At 43.1% G+C, this 17,618-nt stretch overlaps 1 protein-coding gene across 1 annotated transcript in view; it reads right to left on the bottom strand.

Moving 5' to 3' along the window:
• PARD3 (par-3 family cell polarity regulator) overlaps window positions 1-17,618 on the bottom strand; it is a 631,094-nt gene that overhangs the window by 389,477 nt on the left and 223,999 nt on the right. The window contains exon 5 of the mRNA XM_045290158.1: window positions 14,643-14,774. Within this exon, the coding sequence (XP_045146093.1) occupies window positions 14,643-14,774 (132 nt within the window). The remainder of the gene's footprint in view (window positions 1-14,642; window positions 14,775-17,618) is intronic.

Below are 17,618 nucleotides of genomic sequence, written 5' to 3'. Positions count from 1 at the left end.
TCAGTGATGGAGAAGACAAGAGGGAACCAAAGGTTGGTGGGAAAATATCCTTTAATTCCATTTTTCCACAAACATTTTGAGACCTGTTGCATGTAGGCACTGCCCAGGGTACGGACGCTTAATGGAGACTCAGAACCAGAACAAGGCGTTTCAAGCCCCACTGCCCGTTACACTAACGATGATTTCTGTTCTGCTTGTGGGAGTGTGGAACGGATGGATTCACTTCATTTACATAGAATCGGAGTGATAAGAAAGACAGCGAGACAGAAGCAACCTGCTATACTTGTGAGTAAGCCCAAGGCCTGAGGGGTGGGAACAAAAGCCACCCGGGGCAAAGATTTGCACTGGTGAACACAGCTTAGGGAGAAGAGATTTCAGTAACTAACCATGTGGGCTTAGACAGAGAATATTAGAGAAGCTACGAGGGAAGGCTTTCAGAAAATAGGAAAGAGGTAGTTCAGCCGCTTAAGCTGGAGGAGAATCTTGCAATATACCTGAAAGTAAATGTGTGGGCCTCCAATAAAAACTTCTTGACATACTGGACCTTTCACAATATATTTTTAAAGATGAAAGCCAGGACTCATTCTTTTATGAGAATCTGAAGAGTCCAATAACAAAAATTTACTGGAAAATAAGGCATGCTCTACCATGACTCTTCCCCCGAGACAAAGTAAGATAAGCTTTAAAATTCAAATAATCATTATGTCAAGCCACAGAACATATATCAAAACACTGCCTTAAGCAGTGCCCAACATTAGACAACTAACTGGGCAGAAAGTTTAGCACACTGCTCCCTGGAAAGAATCTCTCTAAGCTAACAAGTAGACTGTTTTCATTTGAACGGAGACCTATTTTTCTTGGCCGGCCTTACAAAAATTCTGTTTCTCTTTCTAAGAGTTCAGAACATGAATGCCAAAGTCTCAGCCAAAGGTTTATGAAAGTATTACTAAATTCTGTCTGTATATGATTAAAACACAAAGTTCTTGGGAAAATTAGTCCCTCTGGGGAACTACAAAACGAATAACTATAAAAGCCTAGATTTCTACTGATATGAACTAACATTACTTTCAATCTCCATAACGTTTCCCCTAATTTAATCGAGAAGAGATTCTTAAAAGTTAAACATTCAATGCAAAACAAACTACACTATGTGTGAGATAAGATTTTCTTTCTTTTTAAACCCCAAAGCTTACTATGAAAATGTTGTAAGAGAAGAATAGTTTTAGATTTGCAGATTATAGAAAGCCCTATGCAATAACAAATTTGTTCAATAAAATTATGCTTGGGAAGGGTCCAGTGTCAAAATTCAGTCATGTTTCTCTCTCTCTCTTTTTATACACTCACACACACTTATATATAAATACATATATATATTAAATTAAAGCAGAACTAGGTATGGGCTCTACCCTCACTGAAAGAAAAAGGCTCATAATTAAAATGAACTGTATTGGGGGAAAACAGTGAAGCATTCAGCTACAAACAGAAAGACATGATTTCAATGCAGCCAGTTGGTTCCGGGCGAGAAAGCTCTAGAGAACTGCTTTCAGAAAAGCTACTCAACAACTCACAGCCACCGAGTAGATGCTGACCCACAGTGGCCATATAAGGACAGGGTAGAACGACCCGTGGGCTTCTGTCAACTTTCCAGAAGTAGACAGCCTCATCTTTCTCCTGAGTACCTAGTGATTGGTAACGACCGACTTAGGGTTAGCAGTGCAACATGTAATCTATGGGGCACCCACTGTGTCCCATGGGGTCACTTTGAGCCATAACCAACTAGGCATCACCAATAACGAGTGCTCCGATGGAAAATGCATAAGAAGCTGCTGTAAACATTTTGATTTTGACAGGTGTGGGGAGAGTCACGGAATACAGGCTGGCAGAGGATGATGTTAGGTAAAATAGCCTAAGACTGGAGAGTCCCGAACGGAGATCAATAGAGTAAGGCTTTGTAAGCCTTGTGATCTACTTCAAGAAAACTCAGCCCTTGAGAACCCTATGGATCCCAACTTTCTGATCCCATTGTGTGTGAGGTCGCCATGATTCCATGACAGCTAACAACAACAACAACAAAGCCAACAGAAAGAGTTGGCCAGCATGTTCGATGGTGGCAAAATGAGAGTCAATATGACGAATCAGAATGGGCTGACTAGCCCTGGACGTGAGTCTGGGAGAGTGCTGGCGAAACAGCTGGGAGTCTTCCAGAGGTGGACTGACAGGCAAACTCAACAAGAACAATGACATAGCCCCTGCTAACATTTATTGAATGCTTTCTGTGTGTTCGGAACTGTTTTCAGAGCTTTACCTGAACGATCTCATCTCATCTCCGACACCCTCTGAAAGATGTCACAGAAAGTTCTAGAACTTGCTGCGAGGCTTAGAAACTCCCAGAACTTGCCCTATATAACTCATGCTATGGAGTTCCAAGCCAAGCCACTCTGAGCAGCTTCAAGCAGCTCAGTTAACGATCTGACCCTTTACTGCTCCTCAGGATGGGGAGAACCTTAAAGCTTTAAAGGATAATAAGCAGGGAGGCGAGGTGGTGGAGGATAATAAGCAGGAAACAGGCTGACCTGGGTGGGCACCTCCTTCAGGCTGCGGTCAAAAGAGGGCGAGAAGGCATAAAACCAATGGTGGGGAGAGCAGTGGCCATTCTGTGTAGTCGCCCTCATAGGAGCTGATAGCAGCCTGAGCTTTGAAGGTGAAGAGTAGGGTTGGGAGGAGCGAGTGGGTGTAAGAAGCATTCGGAAAGAGAACCTCGGGGATCAGAAGTGTACAATGAAGGAATGGGACAGTGAGGAATTACCTCTCGCCTTTGAATGGATTCTGACACACAGGGTTTTCTTGACTGTAAGCTCTTCCCTCACCTTGTCATTGGGTAGTCACACTGCCAACCTTGAAGGTCATACTGAAGGCAAACTGTGTACCTTGGGCATTATATACACATATAATAAGTGTATTATATTCCCATCCCACCCACACCCACCCCAAACACCTCTGGTTGGTTAAGGATACAAACATCAGGAACCTGGGTTATATTTTCTTTAGTGAAAATGCTCTCAAGAAGCATCAAAATGCTCACCCATGCACCTGTACATGCTCCTTGCTGCACAGGGATGTACCCCGAGCAGTTCTGATCGCTATATTGAATGTTATCAGCCACGGCCCTTAATATAGAACAAGTCAGTGTAAGTATCAACGGTAAAACAATCAACATAAAGTTGGCCAAAGCAGTGGATCATGGATCAAAAAGTTATTTAAATGAGAATGTACAGTGGACATAAATTACATCCCTCTAGATACTTAAACATCATTTTAGAAATTCAGCATCAGGCCATCTAAAATTTATGCAAAGCTTAATTAAATTTTTTTTTTTTTTTTACAATTTCTAGCCAACCTTTTGGTGATGCTACAAGTAATAAAAGAAAAACAAGCGATAAGAAAACCACTTCTACACCTTTGGAGTCGTTGTGGATGCCAACGCCTTATCATGTTGACTTTCTAAACATCAACAAGGGAGACATTTCCAGGCAGGGAGATCAATTTGAAACCAGTTGTTTCCCCTAACCAACTAATCAGTCTCTCCGGAGAGCGCGAGAGGAGCTTTGCTTTGACGAGCTACAGAAAACTGCACCCATTCCGTGAGCATCGTGTGGCCGTGCAGGGGGGTCAACATGACCCTGTGCTTTAAAAAGGGAGTTTTAGCAAATCTGTTTGCTGATGAGAACAATCTAGTACAGGCAGGCAGGCAGGCAGGATGTCATGATTTGGGAGAGAGGAATTTGATACAGGAGCAAAATGCTAAGACTGAGAAAGAGCTGGAAGCAAAAGAGAAGAGAAGATGCTGGCATTTGAGAGGCGAAAGGAAGCTTTGCCGATATGGGAGGTGTGAGAGCAGGAGTAAACACACAGGCTTGCTGGTAAATTTGGGGGTGGGGACAATGGCGGAGCTTCTGTCATATGGCTTCTATTTACTTCGTGAAACTTGAAGCAAAGTCGTAAGTGGTCCAGATAATACATTAGTTCAGAGAATAAAAGAAAACCCCAAAGGTAGGAAGAGACAGTGCTTCTCAAAGAGTTTAAACTAATTCCAACAAATAATCAGTACTGTGATTCCTGCTTACAACTAGGGGATCATGGTCCTTACAGGAAATGGTGTGGGAGAGACCTCAATCATCCAACCTGAAAAGTTTGATGTACTGAAAGTAAAAAATCCAAAGTACTATGAGTTTATTGTAACAAGGCTGTATATGTATAAAGACGTGAAATAAAACAACAAAGTTCTACCTTGAGCCCCATACCACCAAGGGTATATTGTAGAAACCACAGTTTTGTTCGTGTATTTTTGTTTCTGATTTGGTTAGCCATTTAAGAAAGCTGACCTACAATCTCTACTTAAAGAGCAGAGAAAAAACAACAGAAGAGAAACAAAACAAAACTAGATGGGGCATATTAATTGGGCTTGAAATGTTCAGAGGAAAATGCCATTATCTTTTCAGTTCAATTTTCCCACAAACTTTTTTTAAGCCCCCTCTTCTATTCATCCCTTCATGGGGGAAAATACTTTAGCACTTGAAACAAGAATTTCCCAGATCATTGAAGGACCAAGTTCAAGGAAGCCCGGGTAAAACTGATAAAAGGAGACCTCTCTTGATCAGAACGTCCCAAAATTAAAGTGTGGCTCATGAGTGATTCAATTTCTACTCACTGTAGGAAACTGGTCGTGAAAACAACATACCGTGGGCTGAAAATGTTAATGCAATTTCTGAAACTGGTTATTTTTTTAAGAATAGCAGTGCCACGGCACACTGAACATGGAAATAAAGAAGAGGAAAAGAAATCAAAAGTAAGTGATACAGATGGGAAGGAATTAAGAGAGTTGAAGTATTAAGTGTGTATTCTTTCCATTCTTATACTTAATCACACCACCCACCCACCCCAAAACCAAACCCTGATGCCCTCTGAAATGAAAATATGAAAAGGCACCTGAGAGTTGGAACTGAACATGGAAATGCGTCTCTGTCCACAGGGCAAACTCTAAATGTCTAGGTCTAGCAGCTGAACTCACAGGCAAGAAAACCAACAGCCCCTAACAGATTCCCCAGGAAGGTTCATCTGCGCATCCCAAAAGACTTTTCTCTCAGAAGGATGCCTGGCTCACTTCCCTGCTGCTTTCCGGCTTTTAGCTCCATAGGCCAAAGCTAGCTAGTTGTAAAGGAGAATTTCACAAGTACCACTTAAAAGTACATAACCTAGCTCCCCCACTCCCCCCATGCCATTCTTATCACAAAGGGATCTCAATGCTTAACCAGTGACCCTGCAGAAGTGTCATGCTCTCTTGGCCCCCAAATACTTCATTCTTGAATGCTATTCTTACATGTCATGGCATTAACACAAGCGCAGTTGCTAAAAATGAGGAAAAAACATTATTTTGAAATGAACACAGAGATTAAACACTAGTGTCATTCTTGTGTCAAATTACATTCTTCAGAAAAGAACCAGAGATGATTTGGAAAGGATAATTTTATTCTAAATTCTGATAAGATGCCACAGAAGCAAGAATCCAATTGTGAAATAAAGGATGAGGTAGGCATTTGAAATACACCCGGATGAAAATGCACCAGCCCAGCATTCCAAAGGATATTTCCAACATGCAGAGAATGCTTAAGGGGAAAATTAGCTACTCAATCTTCAAGAAAGTTGTTCGGGTGGAACTAATAAATCTACTATTCTTACCTAAGATGCACGATAGGTAGAAAGGTTAACACAAATTAAACCAAATCCACCCATGAATATGCGAAGGTATTAGTGTTCCCATTTTGTAGACAGTAGAAATGAACTTGGTAGAACACACACACACGGACTACTGCAGTGTCACAGTATACAATCCACCAATGGATGAGGGCAGTGAGTGTTCAATGGTAGCATTCTTCCATATGGGAGACTCAGGCTTGATTCCCGGTCAATGCCCCCACCTCCATCCATGGGACAATGGAGGCTTGTGTGTTGCCATGATGCTGCTGCTCCGCACAGGTTTCAGGTCTTCCAGACTAGTGACGATTTCGGATAAAGTCTACTTCCACGTCATCCCACAGCAACTCAAATGAATCACAACAACTCAGTCGACAACAGGCCATGGGACCAGGCAGCATTGTATTTGGGTGAGTGTAGGACCACCAGGTGTCAGTCGGAGCGCCCTTGAATGGAGCGAACAGTAACTAGTAGATAGACAGTTGCACAAAGCTATCACGTTCACAATCCTGAACCCTGTGTCTTTTGAGAACTGCATGGAAGGCTATAAATGCTGGTTGTCAGCCGTAGGAGAAAATACCAAGAGACAGGGCCTGTGTGGTTGTCAAGGTTGCCCAGGAAATCGGTGTGGGCTCTCAGCCCCATGCCCATCAGGACCCCTACGCTCCACTCTCGCTCTTCCACCTGCAGTTTCCATTCCACAGTTCTTTGATAATAAAATTAAAACATACTAAGTATGGCTTGTGGAAAATATCATATGTCACGTACATATAGGATGCTTGCATCATTATGTTTAAAACGCAAATAACTTAAAATCAAGTTAAAATAAATTAAGTCAAAACTGAAAAAAAAACCATACAATCTCAAATAACTTTAAGATGTGAATTACAATAGCAGTAATTCCATTAGCAAAGCCCATCAAATCAATCTGCTATTGGCATTTATTATATCCAGGTGACGTGACAATGCTCTTAAAAGGTTTGTTTGTGGGATTATTGTAAGCATGACAGGTTTCTGTTATTAAGAAAAATCTGTAATTTGATTTAATTTGAAAATAATGTTGATGGTTCTGGTTTCTATATTGGCTACTGCAAGAGAGAAAACCAGGGCTGCAAACCAGTTCAATCTGGTTCAACCCACGGCTGAGAATTTGCCCAAAGACACTGAATCAGAATCTTCATTTTTATTCCTGTGACCGTCTAGTCTCTGATTCTCTGGTTCAGAGATAGGCAGATTTGCAGCAAGGTTAAGAAATAGAATGAACTAGTCCGAAGCCCTGGATAAAACTCACTCTGCTTGCTTCTACATGCATTTTTTTTTTTTTTTTTTTGCACGCGTTTGCCAAGCGAGAAACAGGAATTAATCCCCTGGTGGTATAGTGATTACTTGTTGGGCTGCGAACTGCAAGGTCAGCAGTTCAAACCATCTCCTCCATGGGAGAAAGATACAGCTTTCTACCCCGGTATTAAAGCGTTACCATCTCAGAATCCCCTAAGGCGGGCTCTGCTCTTTCTGTCGGGCTACTATGGTTCAGAATCGACTCAGTGGCCCTGCATTGAGTTTGAGTTTTAACAGAACACTGTCCAATTTTAGAACTGGGTGGAAGGGGCTCAGAGTATGCTTAATCAGATACTCAGAACTGGTATTTGGTTACTCAGTCCCAAAGGCTAAGAAACCACAGCAAAATACCTCAACTATGTGGCAGAACCAGAGCCTAACCTCATGTGCCCTGATGACGGCAGATGCCATGAGAGCCTGCCTACTGCCAGGTCTGACCGGCGATCTCTATCTCAGAGCCCTGGCCCTGCATTCAGCCCACTGGCCAGTTGGCAAGGACTGTTGCCAGGTTCCTGAAGAAGTCACTGCTAATTTCGTTAAGTAAGAAAGTCTGGACTTTCTACAGTCTTTTCCTTTTTTTTTTTTAAATAAACTTGATGGTTCTAGGTATTGAGTTAGATGAAAAACTCTGCAACCCCCCCCACCCCCACCCCTACATTGAGGAAAGCACCTGGGAGCGGGGAGGGGAGGGGAGGGAGGAAGAACTTCCCTGGGGCAGACAAAACCTCAATGAGAACAGCCGACAGTGCAGCAGCCTGAGAGTCCCTGAGAGCCGCCTTCGGGAAGACCAAATTTAAAAAGGCAAAACCAAGGACCCTATTACTTAGAGACCTCAACGGCAATACCTTCTTTTCTTCTTCTTTTTTTTTAAACACTTCTCCCACCTAAAATCTAGGACACAGACTTAAGACTAAGACTTCTTTACATTCCGTTTAATTTCACTCACAACCAATCTCTTCTTTAACTTGTTAAATGTACTCTTGCCCTAAACCTGCCACTGTTGAGTCAATTCCCACTCACAGGATCCTTAAAGGACAGAATAGAACTTCTCCTTAGGGTTTCGGAGACTGTCAATCTTTAGGGGAGCTAGAAGCCCCATCTTTCTCACAAGGTGAGATAGGTGGGGTTGGGGGTTGCAATTGCCAACCTTGGGGTTCGTAGCCCGAAGCTTAACTCACTCCATCACGAGGACTCCTTAGATCAGACATCCTCAAACTACGGCCCGTGAGCCACACACGGCCCACCAAGGACATTTATCCAGCCTGCTGGGTGATTTTGCCCCATTTTGTTTTTTTACTTCAAAATAAGATATGTGCAGTATGCATAGGAATTTGTTCATAGTTTATTTTAAAGCTATAGTCCGGCCCTCCAACGGGTCTGAGGGATAGTGAACTGGCCCCCTGTTTAAAAAGTTTGAGGACCCCTGCCTTAGATCTTCAACATTTTGATCTTAAACCAATTGCAGTGACCAATAAAGATTTTGATAGGCATTCTCCCTGTCCACCAGGATTTGTAAATATGGGTTCTTTTTGTCATCTGAATATTATAAATAATGGATAAACCATCTTGGAACATTAAAAAGTATCAGAATAAGCAGACCATTTATAAGTCTCCTTACTTTGAAGATAAGGCAAATCATGGCATTTATCCTGTGGTACATGTCATTAAAAAGAGTTTTTATTTCACCTATCAGCTGTGACTGCCACCCAACTCAGGGTGGCTGCCCAGTGAACACTCACAGTCACACTGGGCCATAGACTTTCCTGAGCCCTGACATTTTGGAAGCAAATTATCAGGCCCGTCTTCCAAGGTACCTCCAGGTGGGTCTGAACCGCCAACCTTTCCATTAGCAGCCGAGCATTAAACAGTGTGACCTACCCAGAAAACTCTGTGACAGCCAGCAGGACTGAACAAATTTGGGCTAACCTGTACAGCGATCAACCCACATTTCAGAAGGAACAGAGGGTCAGAGGTCAGCAGTGTTCGCCTCTTGATGACTGGGACAGAGAGACATGAGACCAGGAGGGATGGCATGGCAGTCTTGTCCCCTGCTCCTGAAACGTCAGCTCTGTGCCTCCAATGCTGGACCCTGGGGCTCCTGTTTGGAAGTCAAGGGCACCAAGGTGAGGGGACAGCTTCTTGGTGACACTTGTGAAGTGTGCTGATGCCACACCTTGAGGGCTTTTTAATCACCATCTGCCTCCTTCGGAACAATGCACCAATTAGATGACGCTTTTATGGGAAAGAAGGAGCCTAAAATGCAGATTTTCTCTAAAGGTCAGGACAGTCATTCCCCTGTACAGCAGAGCATCAGCAGGGGGGTGGAAAGTGCCCCTCACCTCCTTGCTGTCTCTGCTAATTGGGTGCAAGTTCTTCACCAAGAGAAGGTAGTGGAAATGGCAGGCTACCAATTAAGCTTCCTTCCTCCCCCCTTTGCCCCCCACCCCGCCCCCAGGTCCCTCTGCTTTCTGCTCCTCAGTTCGCCAGGCCTGGATTGTAAACTGTCTGCTTCCTCCTTGGTGGGATTTATGAGTTGCAAAAAAGCGTGGGGAGAGAAGAAAAAGCCAGCGTATGATCCATTATCAGCCAATCTGAAATTATAGCATGCTCCGAATCAGGGACACGGTGATGATTACGAGGCATTCAAACTTTCTAAAACATCCCCCGGCATCCAAACGGAGTTTCTACCTGCGCTTTTCACTTCAGGGGCTTGGAGTTAAAATATGGGAGCGTGAAAGTACCAAATTGTCTCCCGTGCCGTATGGTTTCAACCACAACCCACTGAGTTTGTGTTTCTTCTTTCCCTTTGTGTTTCTTCTGAGAGTCCCTGGAGAAAGAAAGGGAAGAGAAAGCCGCAGACCAACAGAAGGAAAGGATGCTCTCTCTCCAAGGCACAAGGCAGAGGGCTGTCCCTACCTGACGTAGGATTTGGCTATCCACTACTCCGTCTGAACAAGGCGAACCAGCCACCTTAAGCAAGGCTTCCCTGATAGAGTTCTAATGTGACACACGTCACCTACCTGGTGTTACACAAGTGAAAGTTACCACGCTTTCCCTTACAGAGAGAGAAGTTTAAAACCCCCCCTAACATAGGAATCCTACAGAAAGAAGCCGCCCTATGCTCTAGAGGTACCTGCTAGCTCAGCACGACAGCACGGTCTTTTGTCCTTTTCTGCTCTAATGTGTAATCCCACTGGGAAAGCTGATGTGGTCATAATTGCCTTCAAAAACAAAGATAATGAGAGACAAGCAGTCTAGGAGGAAATAGAGCAAAAACAAACCGGCTGGAGGCACATAAAATCTAGAACTCCATTGACCTCTGCAGTCAGCTGGCAGAAGGAAAGGAAGAGAGCTATCAGTTCTACCCAGCTGAACCCCAAAGAGTAACAGCAGGGGGCTGAGATTTGGTTTGGTTTGGTCACCATAAAAGCACTCGTAATCTCTGATGCCTTCCTCTTTGCTTTATTTTTAATTGCAAAAACAAAAACCAAAAAAAACGAAGGGGCAAGGGGTGGAGGTCACAGAAGAGACTTCACCCATTAAAGTCAGATGACTCACAAGGTATATTTCACAGGATAAATAAACACACAATTCATGAGAATCAGCAGACTGATTCCCAGTGGTATCCAGCTTAATCGATTGCTCCTCTGTTTCTGTCCAAAGTGCTTACTTCTGGCCAAATTTTAAAAAACATTTTAAAATATGATTTAAATGGGTTTTCTTCTGCTGGCCGTTTCCCCTGTTAGTTTTCAGTCTAAGGAAGTATCCTGCTAACATAAAATCATCAATAATCTCTATAGTTCTAGGCAAAAGCAACTTCGTTAATATCAAATTTAATAAAGGGATCATCATTATCCTCATCTCTCTCTCTCTCTTTTTTTAAATTTCTAAAAAAAGAAAAAGTTCATTTAAGAGTCAGTTCACACAAGATATAGCATCTGGGGTCTTAAAGGCTTCAAGGTAAACAAGAGGCCATCTAGCTCAGAAGCAACAAAGCCCACATGGAAGATGCACACCCGCCTGTGCGATCAAGAGGTGTGGAAGGGATCAGATATCAGATATCAGGTATCAGGCATCATCAGAACCAAAAATTATATCATAGTGAAGAGAGGAGGATTGCGGAGTGGAGACCCAAAGCCCATTTGTAGGCCACTAGACATCCCCTTACAGAGCCAGCCAGGGTGCGATGTAGCAACGATGAAACATACAACTTTCCTCTAGTTCCTAAATGCTTCCTCCTCCCCCACTATCATGATCCCAATTCTACCTTACAAATCTGGCTAGACCAGAGGATGTACACTGGTACAGATGGGAACTGGAAACATAGGGAATCCAGGGGGGATGATCCCTTCAGGACCAGTGGTATGAGTGGCGATACTGGGAGGGTAGAGGGAGGGCGGGTTGGAAAAGGGAACTGATTACAAGGATCTAAATGTGGCCTCTTCCTTGGGGGACGGACAACAGAGAAGTGGGTGAAGGAAGACGTTGGACAGAGCAAGATATGACAAAATAATAATTTATAAATTATCAAGGGTTCATGAGGGCGGGGGAATAGGGAGGGAGGGGAAACATGAGGAGCTGATGTCAGGGGCTTAGATGGAGAGCACATATTTTGAGAATGATGAGGGCAATGAATGTACAAATGTGCTTTACACAATTGATGTAGGTATGGATTGTGATGAGTTGTATGAGGCCCTAATAAAACGATTAAAAACAAAAACAAAAACAAAAGAATGGAATTGTAGATTTGACAAATGTATTAAGTATAATGGAAAGGAACTTTGAAGGTGATAAGGTTGTTTTGTAAAAAAATTTAAATACATACCTTTGGGAAAAACATCCATTTGGGGGCGGGCTACCCCCTTGCATATATTTATTATGAATTATGTAATTCTGTTCTCTTCACTGAACAATGTCCAAAAATTTCAGGATCTTTATTAAAATATTAATCAAGCAATTTTTCTTTTAAAAAAAATAAGAGTAAGTTCACTAATGCTATCTCCACAGAGTAAAGGCTAAGTGTGCCTATTGAAAAACAACTGAAAGTCCATTTCAGCATCGTATAAGTACCTTCGACAGAACCAATCAAGGCTCAACTTTCAGAGGGAAAAGGCGTCTGTGTGGATTCTCAAAGCAAGCAAAAGGCCAAAGGCCAGAGTCCAACGACATGACTTTGTTAACAACAGATGCCCCACTGCAAAAGTTAGAGAAGTACGTGCATCAGCAGGAACTTTTGGAGGCTAATTTTTTCTGCTAATCTTGTAAGAAAACCATCTTTTTTTTCAGCAAACTACTGATCACTACCTCCCTTGCTCTGCCACCACCATCAGCCAAGGCCTCCTTGGTTTCCCAGAATGCTGACATGCAGTCACGTGTCTTAGGAAGGTGGGCCGCCCTAGCCGTCTGCTCCAGAAGGGCAAGCTTGATCCGTCTACACCAAGCTCGATGAATCCACCCTCTGGGATGTACAGAAGAGCGTGCCATGCAATCCTGGCCAGCCAACAACATTGGGGAGCCTTTGCAATAACGGTTTATTTGCTTTCAAAAAGAGCCATGAAAAGGGGGGAGCAGCCCACTTCCACCCAGGCCAGGGCATTGGCCGGAAAGTCAAGCTTGAGGGGAAAATGTAAGGTTCTGCAGGTGGCTCAGAGGCAGGGAAAGCAAAGTAAACCCCCAGTCATCCCTACTGCTAGGCTTCGTACTATGTGAACTGCATATTGTCCATAATTACTTCACCTGCTTTCAGGTGGGTTTCCGGTGGTTAGCAGCCATGTGTGTCTCTAGTTAGTCTACTAAGGTACAGTGAGTCCTTCTTCATGGCAGACAGCATTGTAAATCCTTTGTGGGCATTGACTCGATAGACATACCATCCTATGAGGCAAGTTCTATGATGAGTCCCATTGGATAAGTGGGAACCCCGAGGTGTGGGCAGGTTTAGTCCTGTGCCCAACTCTCATGTATGGAAACTGATAGAACAACTAGTTAAGACTAGTTAAGATACAAAACTGTATAAATCACAAGCCATCATATATAAGCGATAATAAAATAAAAACATCAATTAGCTCGAGAAAATTGGTTTCCTAAATAGAACTTCCTTCCCAAAAAATTCTTCTCATGGCATAATATTGCATGCTAACAATTGGCCAGCGGTCCTCACATCCACCTCAACTCATGGCAACAGTAGAAGTAGGTTCCACAGGGCTATCAGGGGCTGATATTTGGGAAGTTGATCACCAGGCCTTTCTACTGTGGTACCACGGAATAGATTCCAGCTTCCGACCTTTCAGTGAGCAGCCAAGTCCAGCAGCCATTGGCACCAGCCAGGTGCACTAATGGTCTAAAAATCATGACATCCACCATGCCATCAATGATGTAAGAGGCAAGTCAGACTTTGGTTAACTTGCACTCCACACATGCACAAAATTATATATTAAGAGGTTGACAATATAAAACATAGTGAGATGAAATAAATTCCATATCGTTGATTCCTCCCCACCTAGATCATTCATCAAAATTTATGAACAACCATTCTAATACTGAGGCAGCAGAATTATTAATACTTTTTAAAGATTACTAAAGCAGTAAGCCATTAAAACAATCTTTCACTGAGTAGTTACCTAGTGTTCCATCTACAGGAATTTCTGTAAGGGAAAAGCCAGGCGGCCAACTAACTATGGATGTGTGTTTTTAATACCAAAATGGTTAAAAAGACAAAGAGCCTACTAGATCCCCAACCACCAAGAAAACAATGTGGATAACGGGGGGGTGGGGTGGGGGTGGGGGGGGGGACTTGATGGCTTTAAAATAAAGGCACTGCTGGGGAAAAAAAGGAAGGGAATTTACACATCAAAATCCACCAGTTAAATGTGTACGTCTCCAAATGAAGCCAAGGCAGCTTGCGTCTTTAACAGTGATGTCACAATTTTGCAAATAATCAGTCTTCCCCAGACAGGAAGCAGGTATTCCTACTGCGTGGTGGACACTTCTGATTCCCTACCTTGCAGGTGGTTGAGACCTGGAGTGAATTAGTCAACTTTAACTCCTTATCAGTCTAAACTGGGCTCCTTGACATTTCTGAAGGGAGAAGTCCTAAAGCTTAGCAAAGTATTATAAATTCGGAAACACCACAATTTCAGCTATTTCTCTCATGAGATGAAGCAGGGAATGACGGACATTTCTATTTACCTCTTCATCAGCTCATTTGAGATGCTGTCCATGAGAGAAGAGGCCTTGAAAATGTCTTCGCACCCTTTAGAATGCAAGGCCAAGTTTAACCGTGCTGGGCCATCTTGTAAACTCTGAAGTCGTGATCCCTCTGGATCTACAGCCTATACCACAACGTACTCATAAAACACTGTGATCACAGGCCCCACAGCTGATCACAGAAATCAGCTGAATCTACCTTAGGTGATTTTTTTCTATGCAGCCTGGCACTTAACTTGTTTTTCAGAACGATTCACCTGAATTCATCATTGTTAGGAAGAGAAGCATCTCTGGGAAGTGGTCGAGGCTGTCACACCAACGACACGTTTGTAAAGTCTCATTTACATTACCTGTTCTTGTTTCTCCAGCCACTTGTCCACCATTGGATGACTGGCACTGAGAGAGGAGCGAGCATTGTCTCTCTGGAATTGGTTAGACCAATTACTGGTATCCCTTGGTAGGCTCCGGTAGTTCTCATCTTTCTATTAAAAAAGAAACAATAACAACAACAACAAAAGTCTTATAAAAACACACATAGTGCAAGTTGGTGAGGCAACTAGGTTTTAAAAAAAAACAAACAACCGCAGAGGAATGATTTAACTATTTCTCCAAGGCTCTATAAAATAGCTGACTGAGGAAAAGCCACCCACGCAGGCCCTCAGAAATGTAGTCATGTTCTTAGAAGGGAGACGAATGGTTGTGTCAGGGACGCTGCTGAAATGCATACATGGACACAACAGAAAAAACACATACTTTGCTCTGCACTCCTGCCCAAGTCGATCTCCACACATCAAGAACATACACCAAAAATGTGAAACATTTCTTCGTCCCAATTCCACAACTCTGTTATGAGCTACCTTCTAATCCGCCAAACAGATTTAAAGCAAGAAACAGCAATAAATGTGGTCCTTATTTAGGTCTTCCAGGTGTTGTGACTTTGTACCGTGCTACTTAAGATTGGCTATGTTGACTTGTATGGCCAGCCAATTGCTCTAAGGGTCATATTTCTTGTTACTCTTTGAACTATTTGTCTATTATCTGACTGAAAGGTGACCTCAAGAAGTGAATTTAGTGTTATATGTTTGTTTGCTGAAGTAACAAACACAAGGGAATAAAAATGTGGTATTTCACCAAAAGTGTAGCAAGTTTTCTGTAATAAGTAAATATTACAAGCATAAAAAAAGACATGAATTTAGATCCAGCTTTGGAAGGTATCCTGGAGGGGGATGTCTCAGGGGTTCCTCCGGTCGCTATCAGTACAGTAAGTCTGTATCTTTTCTCAATCAGCCTCCGTTTAGTCCTCTGTCTTTCTCCCGTTCTAACCAGAACTTAGTATTGAGTCTCTGCTCAAAGAGTCACCGGTGGGCGATGGGCCCCGACTGGTTCTCCTGGACTCTGGATCGGAGACTGGCTCCTGTGGGGTGTTGGCCCTATGGACTAACTGCATCCTTACCTCTTCCCTCTTCACTCTACGTTGCTCCAGACAAGAAGAGACCTGTGGTTGTCCCTTAGGGGCCACTTTCTTTTAAAATCCCAGACGTTTAAGATGCACTGAGTTCAGAAGCAAGAAACACTGTCTTTATGAGCTCTATTATGCCAGCTGACTGTAATAAAGGAGAAAAGCCTGACGCTGCTGAGGATTTCATTTCGCTTGGTTCCACAATCAAAACTCATGGTAACAGCGTCTGGAACTCAGAGGACACCTTGCACCAGGCATGGAAATCTCCTTAAAGTGCTGACAAGCAGAGATGGAACTTTGAGGGCTGAGGTGCACCTGACCCAAGCCATGGTATTTCAGCGTTCTCGGATACATGAGGAAGCTGGACACAGAAAAGGGGAAAACAAAGAACGATGGATGCTTTGAGTTTCAGTTTTGGCAAAGAAGACTAAGTAAGCCATGGCCCGTCAACAGGAGGAACAAATCTGCCGCAGAAGTACAGCCTGACTACGCCTTAGAAGCTCGCGTGGGGAGATTGATTGTCGTGCGCGTTGGACCTGTCATCAGGAAAGGCCATGCCCTGAAGAATGACATCATGCTTGGTAAAGCAAAAGGTCAGCGAGAAAGACAAAGACTCTCCAAGAGATGGATTGAAGTAGTGGCTGCAATAACGGACTGCAGCATAGCAACGATGGAAACGGTGGGGTGGAGATGCACGGCGTGTCACTCTCTTGTACAGAAGGGGGCTAGGAGTCTAAAGGGCTTGACAGCACGTAGCGACCACCATGACATCACACGCACTTCTCCGCCTGCTTGGTAGCTGCCTGAATGTCTGCTCAGGGGAACTGCCTGTTCATATCTGTTGTTCATGTTGTTTATTCTATTGCTTTTTGTTGTAGAGGTGTTGAAGTTTTATGTGGATGGATGATTAGATAGAAGATAGATAGATAGATAGATAGATAGATAGATAGATAGATAGATAGATAGATAGATAGATAGATAGGTAGATATTCCAATCAATCCAAAATCACTCCGATCAAGTCAATGCTGACTCATAGTGACCCTCCTGTGGGTTTCCGAGATTACAACTGCTCATGGTTTCGAACTGTTGACCATGAGGATCACAGTCCCGTGTTTAACCACCACACCATCAGAGCTCCTTTTTTTTTTTTTTTCAGAGATCAGCCCTTTGTAAGATATATCATGAGAAAAGATGTCTAAAAGAAAAATCTCCAATGTGTAGGCTATCTTTTGGTTCTTTGAAGAATGGTTTTCACGAGCATTAAGTATTAAACTTTTAGAAGATCTGAGTGATCTATGTTTTACACACCTTAATGATTGACTGTGTATTTATGCCTTTAGAAATTAGGATCCCCAACTTTTTTGCTGTGCTATCTTCCAGGCATTTCATAGTTTTAGATGTAACCGTTGATCCATTTTGAGTTAACTTGTGTGTGTGGTAGTAGGTATGGATACTGTTTTATATTTCTGCAAATGGATGTCTGGGTTTCCAAGCAACATTTGTGAAAGAGACTTCGTATTGAAGGGACTTCTACCTTGGACCACGTACCAGCTGTCCACGGATGAATAAACCGACTCCTAGGTTTTCAGCTACGCTCCACGGTTCTGTGCTAGCCTTGTCCAGGACCCGGGTGGTTTGGACGACTGGTTGCAGAATACGTTCTAAGAACTGGAATGCAGGGCCCCCTACTTTATCTTTCTTCTTGAACGGTGTGTTAGCTAGTCAAGACCGTTTTCCTCCACATGAAACTGGACATTAGGTTTTCAACAGTGTTACAGAATGTTGTTGGGATTTGGTATATGAGGGGCTATCCAAAAATAGCCGAATTTTTTGGTCAATGCTATGTATTTTCTCCCCCCCCCCCCC

The sequence above is a fragment of the Echinops telfairi genome, unplaced genomic scaffold, assembly GCF_000313985.2.
Source record: "Echinops telfairi isolate 266 unplaced genomic scaffold, ASM31398v2 ScPeMD7_31;HRSCAF=116, whole genome shotgun sequence".
Lineage (NCBI taxonomy): Eukaryota > Metazoa > Chordata > Mammalia > Afrosoricida > Tenrecidae > Echinops > Echinops telfairi.
This window is presented reverse-complemented; position numbering and strand designations above follow the sequence as displayed.